The 26,002-nt window shown below is 43.1% G+C and overlaps 1 protein-coding gene across 1 annotated transcript in view; it reads left to right on the top strand.

The window, feature by feature from the left end:
• Positions 1-26,002, top strand: part of col4a6 (collagen, type IV, alpha 6) — a 134,536-nt gene that overhangs the window by 88,582 nt on the left and 19,952 nt on the right. Inside the window, 21 exon segments of the mRNA XM_040140660.1 lie at positions 8,940-9,074; positions 9,350-9,394; positions 9,887-10,006; positions 10,144-10,206; positions 11,391-11,426; positions 11,715-11,777; positions 12,437-12,472; positions 12,615-12,656; positions 17,389-17,481; positions 18,856-18,909; positions 19,104-19,166; positions 19,451-19,495; positions 20,241-20,294; positions 21,202-21,271; positions 21,367-21,468; positions 22,181-22,345; positions 22,886-22,927; positions 24,305-24,400; positions 25,054-25,211; positions 25,364-25,546; positions 25,674-25,857. Of these exon segments, the coding sequence (XP_039996594.1) occupies positions 8,940-9,074; positions 9,350-9,394; positions 9,887-10,006; positions 10,144-10,206; positions 11,391-11,426; positions 11,715-11,777; positions 12,437-12,472; positions 12,615-12,656; positions 17,389-17,481; positions 18,856-18,909; positions 19,104-19,166; positions 19,451-19,495; positions 20,241-20,294; positions 21,202-21,271; positions 21,367-21,468; positions 22,181-22,345; positions 22,886-22,927; positions 24,305-24,400; positions 25,054-25,211; positions 25,364-25,546; positions 25,674-25,857 (1,849 nt within the window).

The raw sequence follows: 26,002 nt of genomic DNA, 5'->3' as shown, positions 1-26,002 counted from the left end.
AAACTTAACGTGAGGCCAATTTTTAGAAACGCGATGATTGCGTACAAGGTCAATGGAAAGATGCAAGTGGACACAGATAAACTTGTATTCGCTCCGGGCAATGTGAATTGTGGGAATAAACATCTGTGGGAGTTGAATATGTTTCACTCTTATCTTGAGATTGTGTGAATCTGCTTCATAAACGTACGAGAGGATGAAGGTGAAAACACTGAAGGACAATAATAGAAACAGCTTGAGTTCCTAGCGTACGTTGCTAGCTAGTTACAGTAAGCGTTCAGTTTGGATAAACACAAAGTACATTTCCATCAGTGCTGTTTTCCCATAGTTTGGTTTGACTGGCACCCTTTGAGGGGATTCTTTTAGTCTCGTTGCACCCTCTTCTTCTGCAATTGTTTAACAGTATCCAACTGGATACTTAGCGCCACCAACCTCGATGAACCAACTCTCAATATTCACATAGCAGCAATGGATGGAAACGCACATGAATCTGCATCGTCTTTTGCCGGTTTTTATCCTAAATACGGGCAGAAACCTGGACAGAAACATTTCAGCTGTCAAACTCGTGAATATTATGTGGCAAAACATTAGCATTGTGTGCTGTCTGAACGCACCTTTACGGGGTGCAAGACCTAAAAATACACAAATGTCTTCACATCTTTCCCACTCAACGCCATATGCCTAGTTCTGTCTTTAATGATATCATGTGATCCATTCATTACTCGCAGTTTTACTCCCTGTCAGCCCATGCGCTCTTTTTGCTCCATATGGGATGCTTCTTTCACCGTTCTCTCTCTCCCCTAACTCCCCTGCCACTCCCGATCTTTTTTTTTTTAGTTATTATTCTTAACTGATGCCATGACTCCACCTTGGTGGTTCCTCCCCAAAACAAACTTCAAAATCAAGATGACATGTTAAGTACAGGGTGCAACTGATAAGTCTGTTTTCCAGACCTCAAAAGGAATTTTCTTTGACTCGGCTAAATTTGAACATGATTTTACTCTTTTCATCTTCCATTCACCTGAGTATAACCCCCAGAGACCCAAAATACTTGTAATTGAGTGCAGTAAATGATTTTTGAGCCATTACCAAACATCTTTATCTGCGTTACCACAGCAGTCACATCTGTATGGTGGTTTTAAAGGCCTTAAAGGTTTAAATGAGCCATACATGCCAATTACATCCGTTGTTTGCATTCTGAGACTGCCATCACCTCAGGCTCATTTGTAAAGTGGACACATGAGAGTGTAACATCTTTTTAGCCCCAATTACACCGTTTAGCTGAAGTTTCTAAGACTGTGGAGAAAAAAATCCTTTTTATTATGTCCATGGCTTTCCTAACAGCTCATCTTGAGTATCGTTTTGTGGAAGACTTTGTTGAAGGAAGAAGTCCTAGGTGGTATTTAGTCTAGCTTTTTAAGGCATATTATTATACATTCAAATAAGAAAAAGACGTGTTAGAAAACAACTGTCTATAAAGTATTAAAATTTCCTTTCACCTCCATCTTCCACTCTGTCTGACAGCTGAGAAAACACCACAACTTTATGATATCATCACCGTGGGACAGCGGGGCCCGCTGACCTCTGATGGGGTTTTTATTGGAGGGGAAAGCACCTGGATGAAAAGAGAGAACAGGTTGTTTGTTTAATGGCGGCCATCACCACAAACAGATGAGTCGGAGGCGCAGAGGAGGGGTGGGAATCAGTCTGGGGGAGCATGCGGGAAGGAAAAACATACAGTCTGTGGAAGATAGAAAAGAAGAAAGAGACGGCGCAGCTGGGATCCTGAACTGTGAACGTAGCGAATGTCTCTCTTCAGATTGATTTGCCTTTGATAGCAGTTTGACAAGCTCCAGAAAAGAAGCAATTGTATCACAGTGTGGGCAGCAACTAGCGATTATTTTCATTATCTGTTCATATGCTGATTATTGTCTTTATTAATCATTTTATCTGGTAAATGTAATTTAATGGTGAAAAACCGCCATTTTATTTTCCCAAGAGCCCAAGGTGATATCTACAGTTTGCTTGTTCAGTCCAACTCGCAGTCCAAAACTCAAACTCGCTTCACTATTTTTCATGATAAACATTGGTGAAATCGATTCAATTCAATTCCCTGATCACAGTCAATCCAGTGTCATGGACACTGGACAGCGTGCACCGTTCAGTTTCAGTGCTAAGAACCCAGATCTTGTTTTCACTTCAAACCAACTGAAAAACCTTAATTTCCAGTGTCACCAGAGGGTTTATTTCCCATGAGCTTCCACACACCAAGTGTCAAGAGCAGCAAGTGTGAAGCCTTTCGTGAACTTGATTCATTTTCACTCACTATTTTGTTATGCAAAAACAAAATGAGACTGGCCTCCAATATATTAAAAAAGAAAAAACAACTGTTGGTTAGTGTTGGTTTCCAAGCTTTTAATTGGATTCCATTTATCTTTTTCAAACAAACAACAGGTAAAGGGTTTTATTGCTTATTTACAGGAGTTTGAATGATGACTTCAGTTAGAAAAAAGTATAGCGCGTTAGCATACTTTTAGAGTTTATGTGGATGCAAAGGACATAATTCAAACCTTAAATAGAACCAAAATCCTAAGTCATAAAGTGCTTATATCAAATTTCCCTTCTTCCATCTGTTTTTACTAACGCACCGTAACGGACACCATCTACTCGATGCTTTATAGAAGACCACGATGGGAAGAAAGTACGTAAGCCTTCAACGGTTAAAGCCTCGCTTCAAACACCGAGCCACCCAGGTAGTGAAGAGTAAACCCCAAAAGTGTTTGGATGTTTGGAGCAGTTTATTCAAAGTCCGGAGCGTTTGCTTTGTTTGTTTGTTTTAGATGTTTAGACAGGTCAGGTCTGGTGTCTGAGATACAGTCAACGTTTCAGTCGTCTTCCAGTTCTCCAGGAAAATAGCCGGACTACAGGAACAGTTCAAAATGTAACGTCTGATGGGTAGAAGGAGACAAATGACACAAATCTGATAGCCATAAGGAAAATCTAGCATAATAAAGTGAAATAATTACCAACTGAAATCTGAACTCAAATTCAGCTCTTCTTTCCTGTGGTAAATGATGTGAACATCAGAAAAAGTAAAGACAAAGGTCACGACCTTACACTTTTACGACAAAATCTTGCCCAATCAATGGTGACCGGTGGCCACCAACAAGCGAGCTACTTTTGTGTCCATTTGACTTCCACTTACATTGTGAACCTAAAGAGCCAAAAGAAAAAACAAATGACTCAGAGGGAAATGCAGGTGGTATCACGCCCTAGCGCTAAGGACATGCCTCAAGTTTGATGTTATATCTTTAGTATCTAAGAAAACACATATTCTGAATACTATCTAAGAAAACGTGTTCTTGTTTTTCCTTCTCCACGTCCGCCCCCTTTTTTGGTATCAGACAAACATGTCTGAGATAAACAACGTTGTTCTGGTCTGATGGCAGGAGAGGAAAAAAAGTCGACACAACCTAAACATTCCCATCTAGATCTTTTCCCTCTTTCTCTTGTCAGTGTGTGTGGTAGCCGCTCACTTTTTAGATAGTGTTTTCAGTTGCTTCACCTTTAACAGCATCAAAAGTCCCATTCTCATTTTGTAACCAGTCGCTCGGGCCTTTTTGTTGAGGGCGTTTGAGGTTCTGCCGATTCGTGTGTGTGTTTGCATGTGGCTCAAACCGTAATTGGGTTATCAGACTGGCCTGCTGATTAAACTTGCACCCAAAGACCCAACGTTTGCCAACCCCTCCCTCCACTTTGCTCCCATCACCGTCCCCCAGTGAGCATGAGGTGTGACAGCTAAAATCTTCCCCGTAGCACACCCAGCCCTCAGAACAATACGTCCCGATAAACCCTCAGAGAGCCTGAGGGTGTGTGCGCGTCCGTGTCTGTGTGCACGTGCGTTCATGAACAACGCACACACGCCAGTTTTCACACGCATGGCGGCTAGAATCTGTCTGTCCAAGCACTCTCCTCTATCAGGAAGTGAGGTGGGCCCGATGGGAGCAGTAAGTCCAGAGAGCTTAGCGGCCCAGAATAGGATCCATTGTGCCCTTTGTGCTGGAGAGGATTTGGGCCTACAAACTGACCAGTCTGCTGGAAGGTGATGAGGATGGAAGGTCTGGAAGAGCCGGGCGGAGACCCGCCATCCTGGCATGAAAACAGACATGGATGCCAACTGGCAACGTTGTTTGTGGTGAGACAGTGTTGTGACTCATAGAGACGCTGGAATGGGGGATACACTGATTTCTGATAATATTTGTCTCCGTACTTATGAAAAGTAAAGTACGTTATTTGTTTATTGTGTCCCAACTAGATGTGCGCCATGCGGACTCAACCAGGTATTACCGACACTAAATATTACCTGTCTTTAAGCTTCATTTTTACATGTCTTGTCAAATGACTAGGTGGAGTGTGAAAAGGGTTAGTAATAATGACAACCCTGTAGAAAATTATCACCCAGTTCTGCAGCTCTGTGGAGCTTTTTAGCTCCTTGTTTTGGTTTTTCGGCAATTTACTGCACGGTCCGGTCTGAGCTCCCTCCTCGGCCTTGTTTCCAGCAAACGGCAAAGACACACTTAACAAATAGCTAGTTGAAAGAGCAGAGTGTTGTGAGACCATGATAACAGGTCAGGGCTGTGTGTCCCTGACTGGTTCGAATGCCGCTCTGATGGCTCTGTCTTACAGGGATTCATAAATCAGTCATTACATACAAGGCCTGGTTGCAAGGTTTTCAGATACAGAGGTCACTGGAAGTCAGGGACCTGTGTGGAATGGTAGATCGCCTCCTAGCGGTCATTTTCAGAGCAGCCCAATGATCCAGCCAAGTTGAATTTAACCCCTAAATTGTCTTGTCTTTTTCTTCTGCTGAGTTTTCGTTCCTTTTCATCCCTTCCCTTTTATCTCTACTCTCCACTCTCCCTCTGTGATCCTGTGCAAACTGTGTTTTTAATTCCAAGCCATGTTAGGGAATAAACAGAGACGGGTTAAACCCTCGGAAACTCACCTCACTTCCTCCCTCACACACTCGGAGACACTCTCTTCCATCTGACCATCAAAGAGATTCTCTGAAGATTGGATTGTAGTAGCCATTTCTTACATTTATTAGCTTTTCGGGAGCGGGAAAAGTTCCGTATTTAGCAATGCATCCGTGGTTAACTATGATTAGAGCCGGGTAAGATCAACAGAAGCATTTTTCAGTGCACGCTAAACACCGGGCGCAGCCATCTTTTCCCCTTTACTAACACGTCTCTTCACACCTTTTACATAACACCAGACAGACAGGGTATCCAGACGAGTCTTTGAAAGTAACCCCTGTGACCTCAAAAATAGATACTAGAAAGACGTTGGAGCGTTTTGACAGGATGACCCCATGACCCCTGAGGTAGGTCTTCCTCTGGGGCTGTTGCATCAACACGGAAAGACCTGAGCAGGCTGCAGGACGACTGTTTGGATGTTTGTGGGTGGCTGGTGCTTTTACTGTGATCATTGCCGGGACGGAGGCGGGTTGGAAACTGACAGAAGGAAGTGGGAGGGCAGAGGTATGGCGGAGAGACAGCGAAGAACCGAGAGACGAGTCTGAGGAAGAGAGAGCGACGGGTGGAGGCGCAGTCGAAGCGACATTGAAAAGACAGAGGAAGAGATGGAGGGGAAGGCGAGGCGTGAGAGAAAGTGGCTCCCCGTGGGACCCCTGCATATTTTCCCTGGGTGAAACCAGGTGTGAGTGCGAGCTGCGAGCCAGACAGCTCCGGCAGGCTGCCTTTACCTGGCACAGCCCTGTCATTAGTGTTACCTGCCTGCCCCGAGGCAGCGTGGGCTGGAGGCAGAGCTGCAGCCTCAGCCAGAGACACGGTGTGGTCAAGGCTAATCCAGGATCAATGTCGTTGTAAAAGCCAAGTGCAGTAAATGAACAGCGGGTTTGTTTCCCTGACATCACTGCGGTCAGAAATATGAAGTTGGGTTTGCTTGTACTTGCTTGCATCCCTGATACATGGATGTAAAATAGTTATTTATATATCAAAAAATTAATATTTTATACCAGATATTTATCAAACTCAAAATCCATCTTCAAAATAGAGAGTCCACACAACAAAGGTTCTGTCAGTGCTGTAAAGTCTCAAACAGTAGCTAAGATGTAGTCCTTAAATTCCTCGACTGCCACCTTTTGCAAAAATATGCTCGATGATTGTTCTTTTTCTTTTGCTGAAAGTTAGATGAGAAGACCGATAACACTCTCACATCTGCGCAGACAAAATATAAGACTGGAAACAGGGGGAAACAGATAACCTGGCTCTATCCAAAGGTAACAAGATCCGCCTGCAAGCATCTGTAAAGCTCAGTAATTAACGCATTATGTCCCATTACTTCAGGCCGTACCAAAAACAAAGTGTGCAAAACAATCATTTGTAGGATGAAGTGTTTCTCAGTCATTGTCACTTCTCATCTAGCTCTCGGCTACAAAGCAAATCTTGTTTTATGTATTTATTTTACCAAAATATCAAGCTAGTAATGCTCTTTAGCGCTGCTCTGTTTTGTTTTTTTTTATCGGTAAATATTACAAGGATAATTTATGAAGAAAAGAAAAAAAAAAAAAAGTTAATGGCCTGGTCGATTGACTTTATGCTTCATAAATGTCCCGTTCAGCCCACACAGAATAGACCTCAGTGCCATGTTTTAATGTGCTGTGTCACGGAGGGCAGATTTGTTCATGTTTTTAGAGCCCTTCGGATGAATCATTACGTGTACGGGTAATGGATACCGTGTAGAGATGATTCATTTTATGATTACTTAGGTTGCAAACACCTGTGCTTTACCATGTCGTATAAAACATAAAGTTTAGACAGTCACAAGTAGGTGTTTAAGAGTCAGTGTAGTATACTTTTGTGTGATTGCCAGAATTTATCTAAATGGTCCGGACGCTATAAACTCCACCCGTCTGGCAGTCCCCGCAGGCTAAAACAAATGCTAAAGATTGTTTAGAGCTGGTATGTGACCTTCCTCACGATGCGCCCTGATGTTAGATTTGTTTTTTCACAGTTAGCTCGTATCTGGTGGAGTCGAATGGGTTCGTGTCTGCAGGCAGGGCAGTTATATTATAGGAATAGCGCCAGGTGTTGGGGAAGAAATTCACCTCCCTCTTTGTATCTGTGTGTCCGCGTGCGTGTGTTAATGGATCTAATAGTGGGGTGTGTAAACCTTTACGTTGTGTATAATGACGGGTGTGCAACATATACTGTATGTCTGTGCCATGGACTGTAGTGTTACCGAACCTCCCTCACACTCTGCCTTGTGACTTAAGTGTGCAGCCATATTTTTGGTCAAGTACATCCTCGGGAAGAGGTTTTATATATGCAGTCGCGCACGTGCATGATGCCTGCAGGCGTTTACATGCACCTATGCTCCGTAAATGTCTCTGTAAATGTCTCATAAATGTTAAATGTACACCTGCAATGCTGGTTTACACTCCCAGTTAACTTTACCAGGGGACATCTTTTTAAATGAATTTATGAGCACATTTTCTCAGGGGGGCCGGTAATGAAAAGAGCTCGCTTACATTCAAATCTTTGATATGACATGCATTTTCCCCAAAGAAAAAAAAAGCCTGTTGCATTTATTTGCAAGTTAATGAAGCAAACAAGACCTTGCAGTTTTTAAAATTGAGAAGATAAGATATTATTGTCTGATATCAAGGCCTTGAATCCAAGTGAACATATGTGATTAAGGTTAAACGAAAAAATAGATTTCAGACAAGCTGTCTGAGTCAGTTTTTAGCTCTGAAATCAAAACCTCTGACTTCCCTTTGACCCGAACCCGGACATCTGTCCCTCTCTCCGCCCTGTCTTCCCTCCATCTGTCTCCTCTCTCTCTCTCCTTACCCTGTTTTACTGCCTAAAATATGAGCTAATGGCAGGTTGTCAGTAGATGAAGCCGCGGTGTGAATGTGTGTGTGTGTGTGTGTGTGCGCGTGTGCGCACCGTATGGATTCCTGGTTACCTTCACCCAGCTCTAAATTGGCACAAACCACCTGTTAATGTTGGTTCTTTGTTTTTCTACTGCCATCATGCGGTTGAGATTGGGTAGTGCAGTCTGTCGCCTGCAGCACAGGCACATTCACAGGGAGAATTAAGGTTTTACAATGGGCTTTGGGCTCTTTAAAACCTATTACTTCCTCTAAAAATCCCAGAATGTTTATCCTTTGAAACATTATCATACATTTGAGTTCGCAAACATCCATTTTCCTGCGATTTTCATCACCGACAGCAGCAGTTTTTCTTCTTACCTCAGATAAAGTTGATAATGGGATGTCCTACAGTCCCTGCAACTTGAAGGTCACTTGCCTGCGGGGATTAAATCCTCATCAGGGAAAGACTTTAAAGTCACTTGCGGACTGAGGCAAACAGTAGTCAGAGGCTGAAGCAAGAATCCACCCTGCAAGACACTGGCGTGGAAGTTGAAAGGAATCGGAGTCCGTGTGGTGGTCAGGTAAAACAAAAGGAAACAAGTCTCAAATCGAAGGTGTTGCTCGTCCGACCACTTTTCTCTAGATCATTAGACGGATTCTGTTAAAACTGAACACATAAATACTTAGAGGCTTTTCTTTGAAGAACCAACAACACTACGCACCATTTCTGAGGTTTTTTCTCGCCTGGAATTTGTTTTTCCAAGCTTAGGCTCTAAGGACAGGTGGTGTCAAATACGAATTTGTGATTTGCAAATTGTCATTTTGGGCTACTTAAATTAAATTGACTTAATGTCACTTCCTTCAGAGCCTTGATTCAATCAAGTCAGACATAATATAATTTAGCGTTTGATAACAGGCTTTTCTGAACATATTGTTTTGGGATTGCTTCTACCATAAAGCCCAATTTGTCTTCCTGCTCATAGACTGAGGTTGTCTGTCCTTCTTGGCCCAAAAAGTGACCGTGTCTTCTATATTCCCTCAGGGTCGTCCTGGGCCTCTCGGAGAAGTTGGTCAGAACGGACCAGAGGGGCCGCGTGGCAGCCCGGGACCTCCAGGGCCTAAAGGAGAGAAGGGCCACATTGGACTGAAAGGACCGTCTGGCCCCAAAGGGGACAAAGTGGGTGCTCTAGATCTTAACGCGGTTCATTCTAAGAACAAGCTATTGGACAGTGAACCAATGACCTGTTTCTCACGTGGACGCTTACCAAACACATCCATTATTCACCTTGAAATTCTGCTTCCATCGTATTTCATGACAAGCTAAATGTACAAACCTTCATCCAAACAGCATCAAACTTGCGTGCAGCAACCGGGCAGTAACATGCTTTCGCCACTGGGTGCTGCTGTTTCACTTGAACACAAATGAACTTAATCGATTATTTACTTGCGCAGGGACCTATGGGAGTGCCAGGGTTCCAAGGAACTGACGGAGTGCCTGTAAGTAAACCGGACGCACAGATACACACGATATGCATTTATACAAAGACAAGAAAGGCACCTACCCACAGTATTCTCCCTCTTTTGATGAAAAATGTCCTCGTCTCTCTGAGCATTTTTAGCCCATTCTCTTACTCCTCTGGGTGAACTCTCTCTCTAGGCTGTCCATGCAGAAATTTAAATCTTAAAAATATCCTTAATCATCCTTTATATGTTGTTGCTGGGGAACTTATGACCTAAAATCCTCTGGATCTGCTCAGATTTATATATATTTTTAAAAAAGTTTTCTATTTGACACCTTGGACCGGGTGGTTATGGGAGTTCAATTCATATTCACCTGAAGTTAATATTTTAATGTTTCTGGGAAACAACTCAGGAGTTGTTTTGTACCTTAAAATAAAGAAAGTTCCCATTCTAGTAAAAAAATAATCCCCCAATGCTGCGATCAGTGCTTGTTCTTGAAGAGCCCCCCCCCACCCTCTCTCTGTGTAGGGTCACCCTGGTCAGGAAGGTGGCAGAGGTTTACCAGGACTGGACGGTTGTAATGGGACCCGAGGAGATCAGGGAGAACCGGGCTTCGGGACAGGATCACCTGGATTCCCTGGACCTGCTGTGGGGATAAACTTTTGTTCCTCTTCTATCAGTCTATATATGTTTTGGATGTTTTAATTATTATCAAGAGAATATTGAGTTTACGGTCGTGGCTTCTGAGAAATAGAGGGCACTGACGTCGTCCCTTCCCTCAACAGGGGCCTACTGGGCCAAAGGGTCAGAAAGGAGAGCCTCGGTACATTTCGGATAACGGCCTCACGGTAAGGACTCACGCTCGTACTCAGATTAACCCCAACCATACGCGTCTTGTTTTCGGGGTCTCCGACCTTATGCTGTGCTGCTGCTCACGTGTGGGCTCGCGAGCTGAAACCGATTCAGTCAGATTCAATAAAACTGTCACTGCCAGCGTAAAAACTTTGCAAAGCTTTCCCTCACTCCTTTACTATCCCTCCAACCCTCGTTTTCCTTTCACCTTTTCTCTCTACCTTACGTCCCAGAATTTTTTCGACTCAGTTTCTATATCTGGTTCCTCTGACCCTTCTTTCCTCCTCAGTCCTCTTTTTTCTGCCCTCATTTCCTCACTCACCTCTTTCCGTCATCCACCTGTCTTCCATTTTATCTCTCCTTCTGTTCATGCCTTCTTTCTTTCTGCACCTATTTTCCTAATAGGTAGGTATGTATTAAATATATCAAAAGTAAAAGTTCTCACAATGCAGCAGAATATGTTTTTATTTTATTATTACATTACATTAGTGTGTATTTTAAATTGAAGCTGGTGGAAGTGAAGCTAAGTTTTAGCTACCCTATATACTGCTCTGAAGTAATGCCCCATGTTTTATAAGCCCTTCATACGATTTGTAAATGAAATATAGTGAGTAAAGTAACTATAGCTGTCTGAGAAATATATTGGAGTAGAAGTTAAGTCACAGAAAATGGTACAAGTACCTTAATGTATCCAAGTACAGTACTTGGGTAAATGTACCTAGTTACTGTCCACCTGGCTTATGATGTGGACAACACCACTATGCGGCCCTTTATAATACTTTATGTTTAGACTCATAGCTCCTGAAACCACAAAGCGTAAAAAACATTTTTTTTTTCTAGTTTGGATTCAAGGATTTCAAGGCCTTGAGACATTCTGCGCCAAAATTTGGTACAGAACATATTTAAATGACCCCGAAAAAAGCATTAAGAATGAACAAAGGAAAAAAAAAAGAAGAAGAAGAAAAAAAAAAAAACATGGTACATGCACACACCAGCCAATTCAACGGTATTTGGCCAGTAGGTGGTGCTACAGTAATAGTCCAGTAAAAGATCAAAAATGTAGATAAAAATGTATTTATGTTTTCTTTGATTAGAAAGAAATGAAGAAGACTGTGCAGATGTGTGCTTACTGATTAATCAGTTTTCCTTTTTCTTTTTTTCTCTTTTTCTCCTCATTTAGAGTTTTCCAGGTGCACCAGGACTGGACGGCCAACCTGTAAGACTCTTACTCTTTCCTGCTTCCTGCGCAACAAAAGTCCGATGAATTCTCTTCAGTGCAAAATAACGCAACTGGGCACTGTGAAGTGTTGTACTTTCAAATGCAAAATAAAACTGAATTTGATATCGTCGTTTGACGTTCACCAAACAAAGTGTAGAAGGAAAGTTAGGTCCGTGTAAAATCTGAAAAATAAGACAGCGATTTGTGACTGTACTAAATGTTAGCGATACACTTGCCGTGATATCTACATTTGTATGGAAATTCAGAAATGTTTTGTCTCTGCAGGGTATCAGAGGTCCTGATGGTCCATCTGGTGTGGCTGGTCCGAGAGGCCCTGAGGGATTCCCCGTATGTGAACTCATTTGTCTGTTTTTGTCCTCCTCAGAGTGCTCCCTGCACCTTAATATCACAGGCAGCTACATCTTCACCTTTTATGTAATACGTGTTATTTTTCCGAGCTGTAGCTTGTAACACTCGTCGTCAGATTAAAAACCTGCGGGGATTTCTTCCCAAGCCTGCCCAATGTAAACGAGGTGAAGATGCCACAGAACCAGTTTAATATACCACCAAATACTCCAGTCATTATTAATGTTAATGAATTCATTCGGGTTTCAATTGATTTCAACACAAGTACTTTTACATTGGTGTTTTGTTTTTATTATAATTAGTGTAAGAAAATTACCTCAAAATGTGAGAGGTAATGTAAGAATATCCCGTAATGGCAATTGCTATTCTATTATAAAGTAAAACTATAATTGTATTATTAGTTCCACATCTTTTGGAGGCATAATTGCCAGTAAATGGGGAGAAGAATTTTATTACATGTGTTGTTTGGATGATTTATTACTTAAGTCGTCACAATAAAAGGCAGTCATTGCAGGCACTAAGCTGTCTGTCCTTCTAAGAATTTTTTTTTTTTTTTTTTCAAGAACTAGTGAATATTATTTCTTATTTTGTTGCTGACTTTATCTGAGAAAACCGAGTCTGATTCTGTCACCTGTCTTCAGGGCCCGCCCGGTCCTCCCGGTCCCCCAGGGCTGATGGTAAGTAAGATAACAGAGCGCAACGACTCATTGTGGTCCATTATAAGGCCGTAAAGGGCGGTTGTGCTGGAGTGTATTTTCCATTTTAGAGTTGTTGTTCTTGTTCATCCGAGTGCGTTGTGTTAACCCTTGTTGTTTTTAGGGGAGCCGTAGTGACGGATATCAAGGAGAGAAAGGAGACAAGGTATGAATTGTTAGCTGAAGGTCATGTAGACCCATATGTCTGTCGAGATTAATTCACACACACTCTCACACACACACACACACACACACACACACACACACACACACACACACACACACACACACACATATAAGGCCTGCTGGTGCTGGTAGTAGGTTTATCTTTGTCAAAAAAAAGTAGGAAAGCAGAATCTACAAGCCTTTTTTTTCTGTAAAGCAAACATTGTTTAGTTTCAGTTTTTTCATCATGTAGTTTTCCATCTCTTGCATGATAAACAGGAGAAGAATTGTAGAAGCTCCACGCACATTACAATGAGGGCAGGGAAAATATCTGGACACACTCATCACAACACCGAGCAAAGCCACTTGTACAAGGTGTAAAATGCTTGTTTATCTGCCAGACTGGTGCAAGTATCAGCCACACACAGTTTAACAGAATATTTAACGTTTGGTTGGTGTTTTTGTTTAAAATCAACTATGAGCGAGACTGAGGATTCTTTAGCATCCTGTCTGTCGCCTCACGCGCTAGCTTGAAATGGATTCAGATACAAGAGGGAGCGTGAAACCCACAAGGCTAAACTTCAAAAATAAACCACTGAAATGTTAAACCTTAAGGCAGAGCCCAATGTTTGGGGCGTGCCGTCTAGGACGCATTAGCCTAGCTTAGCACAAAGACAGGAAGTAGGTAGTCCGTCATGTGTAGACGAGATTATAAAGAAAAAGCGCTCAACGCTTTGTTTTTCCATTTTTCAGTACATGATATGAAATTTGTTGGGAGTTAGCGTGTTGTTAGGCCAGTTATCAGGCTAGCTACGCTTGCCTCCGCGCAGTCTCTGTGCTAAGCTGCGTGCGGCTAACAAGCTCCAGTTTCTGGCCCCGATGACCTTCCGGGAAATCTTTAAGAGAGGCCGAGTGCTCGGTCGGTTCCGTACGAAGGCGCTCTTGGAGTTGGAAAACGGGTCAGGAAAACTGCTCTCTCCGGCAGAGGAAGGAGAAAAGCCGTATTAAAATCCTTTATTTAATCAGGCGTAATGGTTGAAAGCACCAGCTGGTTTTGACCTCGCAGGGGAGAAATAATAAAACAGATTATTACACCTGGCCTTTAAAAAACTTTCTCCCTTGCTCTGCCTGTTTGAGTTGCCTGAATTTGATTTGCTTTCAGTCACCAAATCTTTAAACGACTCTGCATTAAATTCATTGCTTTTTTTTTGGAGTAAAACGTTGTGGATTCGACGCTTTCCCTCACTTCACGTCCACAAGCATCAGCTACAGATTAGCGCATCAAAACAGCAGGCTGAGAGTGCTCTAGCTGGGTCCCAGGTGTGTGTGTGTGTGTGTGTGTACGCCTGTGTATGTGCATTTATGTGTGCATGCATGCCTGCTTGAATGTGTCCGTTTCTATAATGCAGTGGTTGGAGATAATACTGTGCATGTTGAAATTTTGGTGGTGGCTTGACGACCTGCACCTCTTCCGTCCAACACACATTAATTCACCCTTCATCCCTCCTTCCCCTCCTTAACCCCACCCATCCCTCCATCCTCCTCCTCCTCCTCCTCCTCCTCCTCCTACTACTCTCTCCACCCCCAGATTGACACAACCACTGAACTGTTTGTTACATCTGTTTCCAGTATGATAAAAAGATCACATGAACTTCTACCTGATTCAGTCTGGTTTGTTCTTTCACATGACCTGTACTGCCACTGAGACAAGTCGCAGATGCACTGATTCTGATTTAATGCTTGATTTTGAATCCTATTCAAATCCAAATCCAGACTCTAAAAGGGCTGATTGATATAAATTTGTAGTTCTCAGTTTCAAAGTTTTCCTCAAATATTGTTTGTGAGTTGTCCAGTGGCATCACACACTTGTTTCCCTTAATGTTGGATGACAGTTCAGAAGTTTGCTTCCCAAATTTAAAAGAATAAAGTAAAATAAAATAAAATCATAACATGTTTGAGTGAAATTCACCCAATTTCGTGCCGGCCATGCACCATTTCAGTTTTTTGTGGTGCTAAATATTTTAAAAATCTGATTAAATCCAGAAAATAAATCAAGAAAATCATCAGCTTTTATTAAAACTTCAAATTTCTGAGCTGTCACTCCAGAGGGCGATCTGTGGACTGTAACTGGTTGCTGGAATCATTCGCTCCTACTTCCTGTGTTGCACTATTTTCCACCCTTAATCACATTTGGGCATCGGTGGTGAACTCTGGGATTTGTAGTTCATTTGCCTGCTCCTCACCTCCCATCCACTCGCCCGCCAACCCACCCATCTCATTCGAACAATCACACGCGAGTTACTAACAGTCATCTTCCTCACACACTGCATGCACTTCGGGCTCAACCAAACCCCCGGCACACTGAACTCAGACAGATTCAGGGTTGAACTGAGCACAGAAACAGCTGGATTTACTGTTAGCCTGTTGAAATACTCTCAATTTTTTCCTTAAAAAAAAACAAAAAAAAACTGCCCAGCATTTATTTTCCTCTTGCAGCCCTGGGAAAAAATGGGGGCTCGAAAGTTCTTAAAATGAATCAACAAGAAACTCAAGATAAAATATTCCTCACCTTTTTCTTCCTCTCTGTCTTTGTCTCTCTTTCTCTCTTCCTCACTCCTTGCACTCTTTATCTATTGTTACGTTTTTCTTCTTTGCATTCATTCCCTGTTCTTTTCTCTTTTTTGATTTTCTTTCTTTAATCCAATCTTGTTTCTTGTCTTAGTTTGAAAGTTCCTTTTTGACCTCGGAGACATCTGAGGCAGAAATACACCTAACTCAAAGTCCACCAACAAGGCTTTTCCAGAGCTTTCAACAGCATCTAGTGGTCTTTCTCAGTGGAGGGTGTTGACCCAGTTCTCCATTCACTGTTACAACTCAGCACTAGAATCCATGAGATGGGGTTGAAAGCTCCAGAAAAAGCAATTAAATGGACCTTAAGTTAGATTTTTGTCAAACTTCTTTTTGTTTTGTTTTTTATCTATCCATCTATCCATCTATCCATCGATTTATCCTACATGGCCAAAAGTATATGGACGGATATGCCTTTTTTGTGTGAGTGTGTGTGTGTGTGTGTGTGTGTGTGTGTGTGTGTGTGTGCGTGTGCGCTTGGTCTGTGGTGCTGGTTCATAATTTGGGCGAGGGCTTTTACTTTAAAATACTTTTAATACTAAGTGAGTTAGTGAGTGGGTAAGTCTATTTATATATAATTTATATATATATAATTTATATATAATTATATATATAATTATTATAATTATTATAAAAATTTAAATGACACAAAGACAAGTCTAAACAGACGAGTCTTGAGTTACTTTTTAACGGTGTCCACAGCCGGCATAGATCTTATACCCAAAAGGGGGGAGTTCCAAAGTTAAAAGTAGTCCACCAATTTAGATTTGACCTCCAGGTGCCTACCATGCAGAGCCTTTTAAATTTGATTGGAAGCCAGTGCAAAGAAATCATGATCGGTGTCGCTTGAGAACGTACCCGGTGAAAAGCTTTGCGGCAGTATTTTGGACCACTTGGAGGCGGGTCCAGGGACTGTCTCGCTTAGACGGGTAAAGAGGGAGCCTCTGTGCGATAGTTGAGACCAGCGGTCAGGTTCCAAAATGGCTTCCCGGAGGAGTGGAGGCTTTAGTAGCAGCTGATTAATGTCCACAGTTTTGGACTGAGATGTTCAACAATCATATGGATGTAACCTTCAAGTGTCCACATACTTTTTGGCATGTAGTTTATTTCTCTATCTGCTCCCTTACATATACATATCTTCATGTTTTGCTGCTCTTTTGTCGTTTCCTCCTTCTCGTTTTTTGTTCTCCTCTTTTCCTTCTCACTTCCCATCATGTCTTCCTTCCTCTCCCTGCTCCTCCTCCTCCACTCCCCCCACCCCCTCCTGATTGGCTAACGGTGTGTTGTGTGTATTTCGGACTTCAGGGCGACGTGGGTCTTCCCGGACCCAGTGGTACTCCCGGCGACGGGTCACTAAGAAGCGAACAAACTCTCACTATCTACAAAGGAGATAAGGTAACACAGCAAGAAAAGGGTAGGAGCTGAGGTTGTAGCGCTTCCACGCACAACACACACATTCCCACGCACAAACACACACATGGATGTGGTGGGGTTTGATTATAAAATTGGTTAAAAAAAAAAAAAGGTAAATAACACAGCAGGAAGCTTTTTAAAAGAGGAGTGATTGCTGCAAACCTTACAGCCATGGAGGGGAGGACGTGTCGGCATAGAAAAGTGAGGAGGAGGAGGGAGCTTGGGGAGAGGTGAAGGAGAGGCTGGTCCTGACTCTCAAAACCACAGAGGGAGCGTCAGTCCAGCATCTGCATGCAGAGCTGCTCTGGAGGCAGAAATAATCTCCGCTTCTGAGTTCTCAGCACCACACAAATCATTGACAGGTCCATTAATATCCCCTCTGGAACTCAGCGGACTGTTTTCTTGAGATGAAACGCATGAAGATAAAACTTATTGCTATTACATTTTCTGTAATTCTAGACAAAGCCTCTCATCATCGCCCCGAAAACTCCTCACTCCCCTCCTCACTCTGCAGACCACAACCTCTTCAGTGGCTTCATGCACAGCCACAAGGGGTCGAGCCTCCGGTCTTCCCTTAAACGTCCCAAAACCCTGCCGTTGTTTCCGACGCCTCTCCCCTCCTTGTTCCGCCTCCACCAACTGGCCGCCGTTGCCATTTAAACAGCTCTCTCTTCCTTGGTTACGGCCTCCAGGGCGACGTGGGCTTGCCCGGCGACCCCGGCCAGCCAATGATCAATGGCATTGTGGAGTTTGTGGGTTTTCCCAAAGGAGACAAAGGAATGCAGGTTTGTTGGAAAAACGCAGCTCTTCTCACAATCGACATTTCTCATGCCAAGCAGGGCGGCCAACACTGTGTCAAAGTGGGACACGGTTTTAGTGCCTGTAAAAAGCCTACGAGTGTCCAACATCAGCCATGTGTCCGTCAACGTCCTGCAAAGTTTCTCTTTCTTATAATGACACAAAAAGTCAGCATAAAAAGAAAGTAAGTGAAATGTAATTTATACTTGTGTCTGCCAGGGTCACTTTTTATACAACTTGTACAGCATTGTACGACAATACTATATGTCGTATGGCAAATGGAGCGCTGACCTACTATGTACCTGTGGTTACTTAAGGATTATATTGGTGGTTTTGCAACTTCTCCTCATCAACGGCGTATTGTTTCTGCTCAGTGTCACTACTAACCCCCTTTTTTTTTTTTAAAGGATGCCAGTGAGTTCCTACCTTTCAGGCAGCCATTAGTTACAAAACATTTCACTGTATTTGGAAACCAACTTGCAGGGAAACTGCAGAGTAACTCGCATGCTAAAGATAGTCCATCGCAGCGAGCATTTTGCGACTTTTAGTTTTCAATTTCGCCTTTATTTGTAAAACTTACCATGTGTTATCATCTTATTATGCCAAGTTTTGAGCAGGAAATGTTTCAGACACGCTGATGGAGCTTTTAAGGATGTTGTAATGTCCAAGATTTGAGCATTTGCTGTCAAACAGCAGCAAATTATATTATTCTTTGTAAGATCTTTTATTTATTAAATCTATGAAGGTTGTCCTGTGGATAAGATTTTGTGCGAGCAAGTTTCCAGGTCTCTGCAGGGTAACATGAAATAAACTACAATTCAGTAGCCGTCAGGAAGAAGAGAAAAACATTCTTCAAAATGTACAGATAAAAGCATTAAGCAAATATCCAGGTCAGGTTCACTTCGGAAAGAAATGGATCGAGACGACAATAATCTGGATTATCCATCCTCGATTCCTCAGCGTTCCAAGCCCAACACAGTGCGCCCTCTCAGGGGCTTGAACAGCCCTGTGGCTGCTCCCGGCTGGGACGCAGCAGTTTGCTCTCCAGTGGTTCCTTCAGCTTGTCCACTTGTCCCGCGATCAATTTCACCATCAACACGATCCACGTGTGATTCACCTCCGGCCTGAGGCCAGTTTAGAATAATTCATTCCTGTATTAGTGGGGCGGTTTTCATTGCTTTCTTCTTCCTTTCAAGTGAGATTATACATGCAGAGGTAAGTTTTAATGTAAAGAACGTGTAAATGACGAAATAACACTGTAAAAACCAAGAAATCCAGGTGCAAACTATTCATGTGATACTGTAATATTGCTCATTCTTTAACTGTTGTTCGTCTTTGTTCTCTCTGTGTCTCCGTCACAGGGGGAACCTGGCCAAAAGGGATTCACAGGGTTCCCCGGCAATCCTGGCCAACCTGTAAGTTTCTATGTGAAATATTCGTTTTCGGTGTCATCCCTGTACAGACAATCTAGACACACTGTCGGTGAGAATGTCGTATCAAACATGCGTTGAAGGGACTCAGAATCAGAAACTTTGTTGAAACAGCTGAGAGATAAACGAGAGGAATTCTGTCTCAAGAGACACTTACCTGTTTTTTCACTTAATTCCAGGGACCTTTCGGTTATCTTGGTGAACCTGGAGAAAAGGGCATTCCTGGATACCCCGGGGGAAGAGTAAGGGCTAACGGCTGACTGTATTACTGTGATTTCATACTTTAGAGAAGAAGAAAGAAGTAGAAAAAATGTGCCCTTCTGTCGTATGAATCCTCCACTAACCTCGGCATCCTGGAGATGCCTCAGAATTTAGAGGCGTTGCTGTTTTTCCTCTTCCATGGTGAAACTGTGAAACCGTGAAACTGAAGCATAGCTTCCCGTCTTCTTCTGTGGCTACACACGTGTCTGACCGTTCCTTTTCCTCTTCCTCTGTGGTGGACGTTGTCTGTGATTCCACCAAACAGGGTCCTCCAGGTTTTAACGGCCCCCCGGGTGCTCCAGGACAACAGGTAGGCTTGAACTAAGTATTAACAATTAAAAATAAATAAAATAAAATAAATAAATTCTACGGTGGTTCAAGTATTGAGACACTAAAATCAATACCACAATGTAAACTACTGTAAAGGTCCTGCATTAGATAGTTTACTTAAGCAGAAGTATTGAAAAATTATCGGTAGAATGCACTTAAGTATCAAAAGTCAAAGAGTCCTCCATTGAGAACATCATAAATTATCAATACATTAACCTGTAAGCAGCATTACAGTACAGAACATAGTACTACTTTATATTTTTATAAAGTTACACCGATGGCAATACTTCATATCATCTGAATTCGTCATACATTTCCAATGGAATCCACAAAAGTGACTGGTAACTGTAGCCGCCCTTTAAATTCGGTGAAGAAGAAAAAAAAAATATTACCCTCTGAAACGTAATGAAATGTAATGAAGTAGAAGTATACGGTAAAGTACATCAAAGTGGTCGTGAAGCGCAGTACCTCAGGTGTACGTACCGTGTCACTTTCCTCCTCTGATGTCCTGATGTAGACAATAACGGATGAGTTGGAGGTGAAGTTGCAGGTGTTGCTATCACCTCACAGATTTTCTACATTACGTACCCCCCCCCCCCCACCCCCATTGAACAGTGGTAAATATTTCAAGATTTCACTGCAGCGTCGTCGCATGTGTTGAACAGCCCCAGTCATCTGTACAGGAAATCTCAAACCTGAGTGTTTTTTTTTATTTCCCGGCACAGGGATTCGGAGGTAATCCAGGTTTCCCCGGGCAACCAGGATACATCGGACCCAAGGTAAATGGAGAGTGAGTGCGCTTGCGTTTATCACGGACGGTCCTTCTCGGAGAGCGGTGGTAGGCGAATAGTGGCCCGTGGGCCGAATCTGGCCCTCCAGCAGAAATATTTGGCCCCCGACATAAGCCGAAGTTTTCGCTTTCTTGTTTACGTTAAAAAACAAACAAACTACACTCTTTTCCACTAATTTATATTTAATAGAAATGTAAATTCATGGTATAAATACATGTAATACTGCCTACTGTCTAGTCTGATAGGGCAACATAGAAAAAACATTCGCCTATTGATCTGTGTGCTTCCTAGAATTACCGTGGAGCATGGATTTGAGACAAGCTCCCGTGCTTTCGTGCAATACCAGTATTTCGCCAGCAGACGTTGCCAGTGTCTCTTACCTGGATCTTACCAAGGCTGCTTTTCCTCAGGGAAGCTGATGGAGAACCTTTCAACTGTACTGTTGGGATATTCAGAGAGATAACGACTCCATCTTACGTTTATGTGGTGCACATAGCTTTAAATGAGCAGTACGAAGCGGGGAAAGATGCTCATTCACTCTCTTAGTTATAAAGTGTTAAATTGGTGAAAATGTGGAGCTGCTGGTATGAAGATTTTCTTTCCTTTACCCCTTTTTTTTTTTTGCCTGCTTGCTAAGCTAATGCTACTGTACAGAAATCCGAGTGGTCTGGATCATCTCATCTATGTATTTTACCATCTGAGTATTTTACCCCAAATGTCAAAGTGTTCTTATGTGTGCAACATTAGCAAATTGTTCAAAACAACAACTAAATGGATTCGGATTCCTTTAGCTTGGCACCAGAGGACATGTCAAGCCTAAATGGTTCCACAGCTTTTCCTCTCTTCTATCCCTTGATGTGATATTTTGTCCTGAATTTCGATGTGTGTCTATTAGGGAGACCAGGGAGACCCCGGACCACCAGGACCCCCTGCTTACATTAATGAGCTGGGCACCTCCGTTCAAGGTAACGCACAGACCTATTATAAGTTTTGAAGGTGACCTTTCTTTTAATATGTGTGAGCTCTCCGTGTTAAGCGTCTTACGCGTGATTGGCTGCAGGACTTCCAGGTGACCCGGGTCTCAGTGGCCTGCCCGGCACCCCAGGTGACCAGGGAGCTCCAGGGTTCCCAGGACAACCAGGCCCACCGGGGACAGTGTTGGGCAAGTTACTTGAAAACTAAACATCGCACATTACAGATTGAGAAAGTAATTATGTTACTCTACTAATTGCTCAGCAGCAAAAGTAATGCATTACTCGTTCATTTACTTTCATTACTCAGTTGCCAGCGCCGTCAAAGGTGCCTTTAAAACGACTCCAAATCCTCCACACCCACACAACAAAAACTCTTGTATCTAACAAATTCAGAAACAGAAAGCGAGGCAGGCGGCCGTACAGCTTGGAGGGATTTACTGACCGACCAGCGGACGAGCTGAGACTCGGTGACAGCGAACAGCTCTCCAGAGCTCCCGGCCTCGGATGTACAGTTACAGCCCCCTTAACTCTTAAAAAGTGGTGACCACAATGTGTGTGTATGCGTACCTGTGGCTAGCCTTTGCCACAGCGGTCGGCCAAGTGCACACAGAATTCAAAAATTTAAATGAGACAGCTTTGGAAGTACCTGGAGTCGCATTTCTCCTCTTTTGATAGAGGCTACCACCTACTCCACACCTCAGCCATATCAGTAATTTAATAATCATTCAGTCGTGTATGTAACTTTGTACATTTTTTTATTTATATTTTCGAAATTAGGGACCCACAAACAATGTAATCATCCAAAAACTGCACAAACGTCACTCCAAAGGGATGAGATTGATTTATTTTTACATTACAACATCGATTGAATATGTCCGTCAATTATTTTTCTCCGCCCAGATCCCACGTTTGCAGGTCGCCCAGGCTCCCCAGGTTTTCCCGGGACCCCAGGCCCAAAGGGGGAGAAAGGTAACGCGGGCATACCAAACTACGGCATTGAAGGAATCCCGGGCGCCCCTGGACTCCCTGGACCCATCGGGCCTCCTGGACCTCCGGGCCCTACCAGTATGTTTCGCGCAGAATTGACTAACAAAAGCTCTCTGGTCCCTTACAGGCTGTCGCGATAAGGACCGACGTGGCTTATCTGAGACATGAGAGCTGGGTTACTGAAGTATATAAAAAAAAGTCTTTTGATAGCAATGAATAAAACAAAGGGAACGTCAACATTTTTAAGTTATAATTACAGTATTATTTTAAAAACTTCCCTCTTTCTCCTTTAGATGTGTTTGCTGTTTAATTTGTCTTCTTTTTTTTTTTTTTCCGGTAAAACACCTTGCTGCATTCCTGGTATGAAAGGAGTGTTAAAAGTAAAGTTTATTATTATTATTTTTATAGATGCAATTATGCAACAATAAGCAGCTTCAAGATGGGGATACAGCATCATCCTGCAACCGAGCTGCGGTTGGTATAAAAAAAAAAAGAGCAATAGGAAAAGCGGATTTTGTAAGTTTGGAGCCATAAAACGCAGGTCATCGGTAAGAGCACAAGACAAGATAGAAAGAGACTTTAAAACGCAATGGCTGACTGACTTTACTGTCCTCCAAGGCTTGGCCGTTGATCCCTGTGTCATCTATCCCAGGCCCAAAGGTCAGTCAAATACAGGTATCCCAGGCAGCCATATTGCTATGATCGCCATGACAATATTCAGCCTGCCAAAGCGAAATTCAGAACAACAAATTCAACTTTCAGCAGGCAGCATCTACCTGCCAAAGTGCTTTTTTTATTGTTTTTCTTCATGCTGTACTCTGTGCAGGGTTTTGGTGGTAAGTATAGCTGGAGGGCAGAGGCTCTTACTGGCTTCAGACTTGGACGGGAGGGTCCCTCTGCTCCAAGCTGCTTCTCTCATCTTTGGCCACAATGTATCGCCTGCGGTGAAGAGAATTCACTGATTTTACATGGACGTTAATGCTTAATGCCACTGTTTGCAACAGGGAATTTTTTGATCTTATTTTTCTTTTTTTTTTTATCTTGTTGGCACAAAAACATTAAACGAAGGAAGAAAAAGATTCGAGACACAAACTGAAAGAAAGAAATAGTAACAACAATAATAACAATGCTAATTATCATTCACTTCCTTTCAGTTTGTTGGGAACATTTAAGAGATTTCATCTCTGTGACATAATTTGAGGTGTTTGGCTGCGTGAGCCTTCTTGCAGCCTCCGTTAATTACTTGGCTGAATCAAACCGACTTCTCACATGTGATAGAGGTTCACTTACCAGAGATTCTTCATCCTCAAAAACCGGGACGGGGTTTATTGTCTCCCTCCTGTTAATGATGACTCGTTATCAAGTTACCCAAAGTTCACGTGAAGGCGGAGACCCAGTCTCCCATGATCATCCGTGCTGATGACATGTGCTTGTTCACGGGATAGAAAAATGCAAATGCAAATGTTTTTGTTTCCTTTGTTTGTGTAGGTGCCAAACTTCAACACGCTATGCATGCTGCTTGTAGCAAGTAGCTCTTAGCCATTATAGTCCATGTGAAATCACTGAATTCATGCTAAATAAAGTGCTGTTTTATATTTTGCCATGATATAAACTATTTAATGCTTTTATTTTTTTAAATAAGCATCTGTCATTCTGCAACAGCAGCTCAAATCTTCCATCAAATCTGATGACCAAACAGACAAACTAACCCTGATTTCACACTGTGACACCAAGTTGGGCTTGCACTGTGCTGGTTTGAATGATTCTCGTTTTTTGTTTTTTTTATTTGTATATAAATATTTTGGGAGATATTTTGAGAGTGCATGTTGTAAAAAACGTAAGTTCCTCTTAAGACAGGAACATTACAGGTATCCACCCAGTTTACATCTTACATCGGTCGGTGCAATGCAGCTTAAGATCACACAGTGTGAAATCAAAAAGTCACGGAATTTATTCATTGTCAGCGGCGACTTTGTGACTAATTTGCCACTTTAACCTCTAATTGATCCAACTTTGTGGGTGTCTGTGCGCTTGCAGGTTCTCCCGATGGCCGCCCCACCAGTTACCCTGGACAGCCTGGGCCGCCTGGCCCCAGAGGAGAGCCGGGTGACACGGGATACAAAGGCTTCAGAGGTGCGCGCGCACACACACACACACACACACACACACACACACACACTGACTGTTCTCAGGCAAAGTCCATGTCTACTAGAAATAACTAAAAAAACACAGACATTTATCTTTCAACGTCTAGAATACATGCAGGTGTCAGGTATCTCTAGATGTTTGAATTCAGCTTTTTAACCAACAGGACAATGACTGCTTGAAAACTTACATTCCTTGAGTTGGCCGCTTTTCATGACGCTGTGTATTCTCACAGGCGTTGACATCCTACATTATGTTTTTGTAACACTTCATCTACCTTTTTTACATTTTACAGTTTAAAATTGGTTCAACTCTCCCTCAAAACACTGACCCCTATTCTTTGTGGTATTTCTGCACATTTTTTGTCCATTAAAAAAGACAAAAACATGTTATCTTACAGTGAGAGTCCGTTTTTTCAGGGTTAAGTGATGCTTCCTGCTGCTCTTTTTTTTAACACAGGAATTTTGGATACTTGTTCCTGCACAAATTCCTCCGATTTTTGTCTTGAGAACATGCTCCATGATTATCTCCACTAATATCTTTCCTTCATAATCACCCTCTACCTCTTCTTTCCTTATCTTCCTTCCGTCTTCCTTTCCACTTTCTGCCTTCTCCGTTGTCCTGTTTCCCCTGTCCTCCAGGTGATCCTGGCGACTGTGCCTGCCTAGGGGGAGGCTCCCCAGGGTTTCCTGGGTTACCCGGACCCCCCGGAGCCAGCGGCAGCCCCGGCTTGACTGGACGAAAGGGGGAGCTTGGTGACACTGGTTCACCCGGCTTTGATGGTGTTCAGGGACCTCCTGTAAGTAAAATTTTGACTCCGTTATTTAGACAAATATTATATGTTGTAGAGTCCAGTGTTACAGTAAACACTGAAACTGTATGAATTAGGGGTTTCTGAAGTAATGCAAGTTTCACCAAAAAAAAAAATCCACCGTTTCTGTCCTCCTCCAGGGTCGACCCGGCGAAACGGGTATCTTTGGTCGTAAGGGAGAGAAGGGGGCACCCTACTACCCCAGCCTGGGTTTGGGGGTGAAAGGAGAGCTTGGAGCTCCAGGACCCAGAGGACCTACAGGTGAAACCGGAAAGGTTGGCAGAGATGGACTGCCTGGCTCCCCTGGAGCCCCTGGGCCCCCAGTAAGTACTAAGATACACAGTGTTCCTATGAATCTAAAGGTTTTCATCTGCAGGTTTTTGCAAGTTTTGTTTGCATATAAGATTTTAATGCAACTTTTCGCCTCCTCTCCGCTCCGCCCCTCTGCAGGGTGACGCTGGCTTCGGCACAGTCGGCGAGAAAGGTTTCCCAGGGTTCCCAGGGCCTAAGGGTCGTCCCGGCAGCGCAGGCGAGCCCGGCATTGGCTACCTTGGCACCCCCGGCTTTCGCGGAGAGCCTGGAGAGCCCGGTATACCTGGGTTGCCAGGGCAACCAGGTTTACCTGGGCCGAGAGGTAACTGATGACAGGGAGGAACAACAGAAGCAGAAGAAAGGAAAGGAAGTGTTGATGTGTTGCGTGTCTGTGTCCATGAGTGTGACTTTGAGAGAGAGTGATAAAGAAGGTGCGTGTGTGTGTGTGTGTGTGTGTGTGTGTGTGT

The sequence above is a fragment of the Xiphias gladius genome, chromosome 12, assembly GCF_016859285.1.
Source record: "Xiphias gladius isolate SHS-SW01 ecotype Sanya breed wild chromosome 12, ASM1685928v1, whole genome shotgun sequence".
Classification (NCBI taxonomy): domain Eukaryota; kingdom Metazoa; phylum Chordata; class Actinopteri; order Istiophoriformes; family Xiphiidae; genus Xiphias; species Xiphias gladius.
This window is presented reverse-complemented; position numbering and strand designations above follow the sequence as displayed.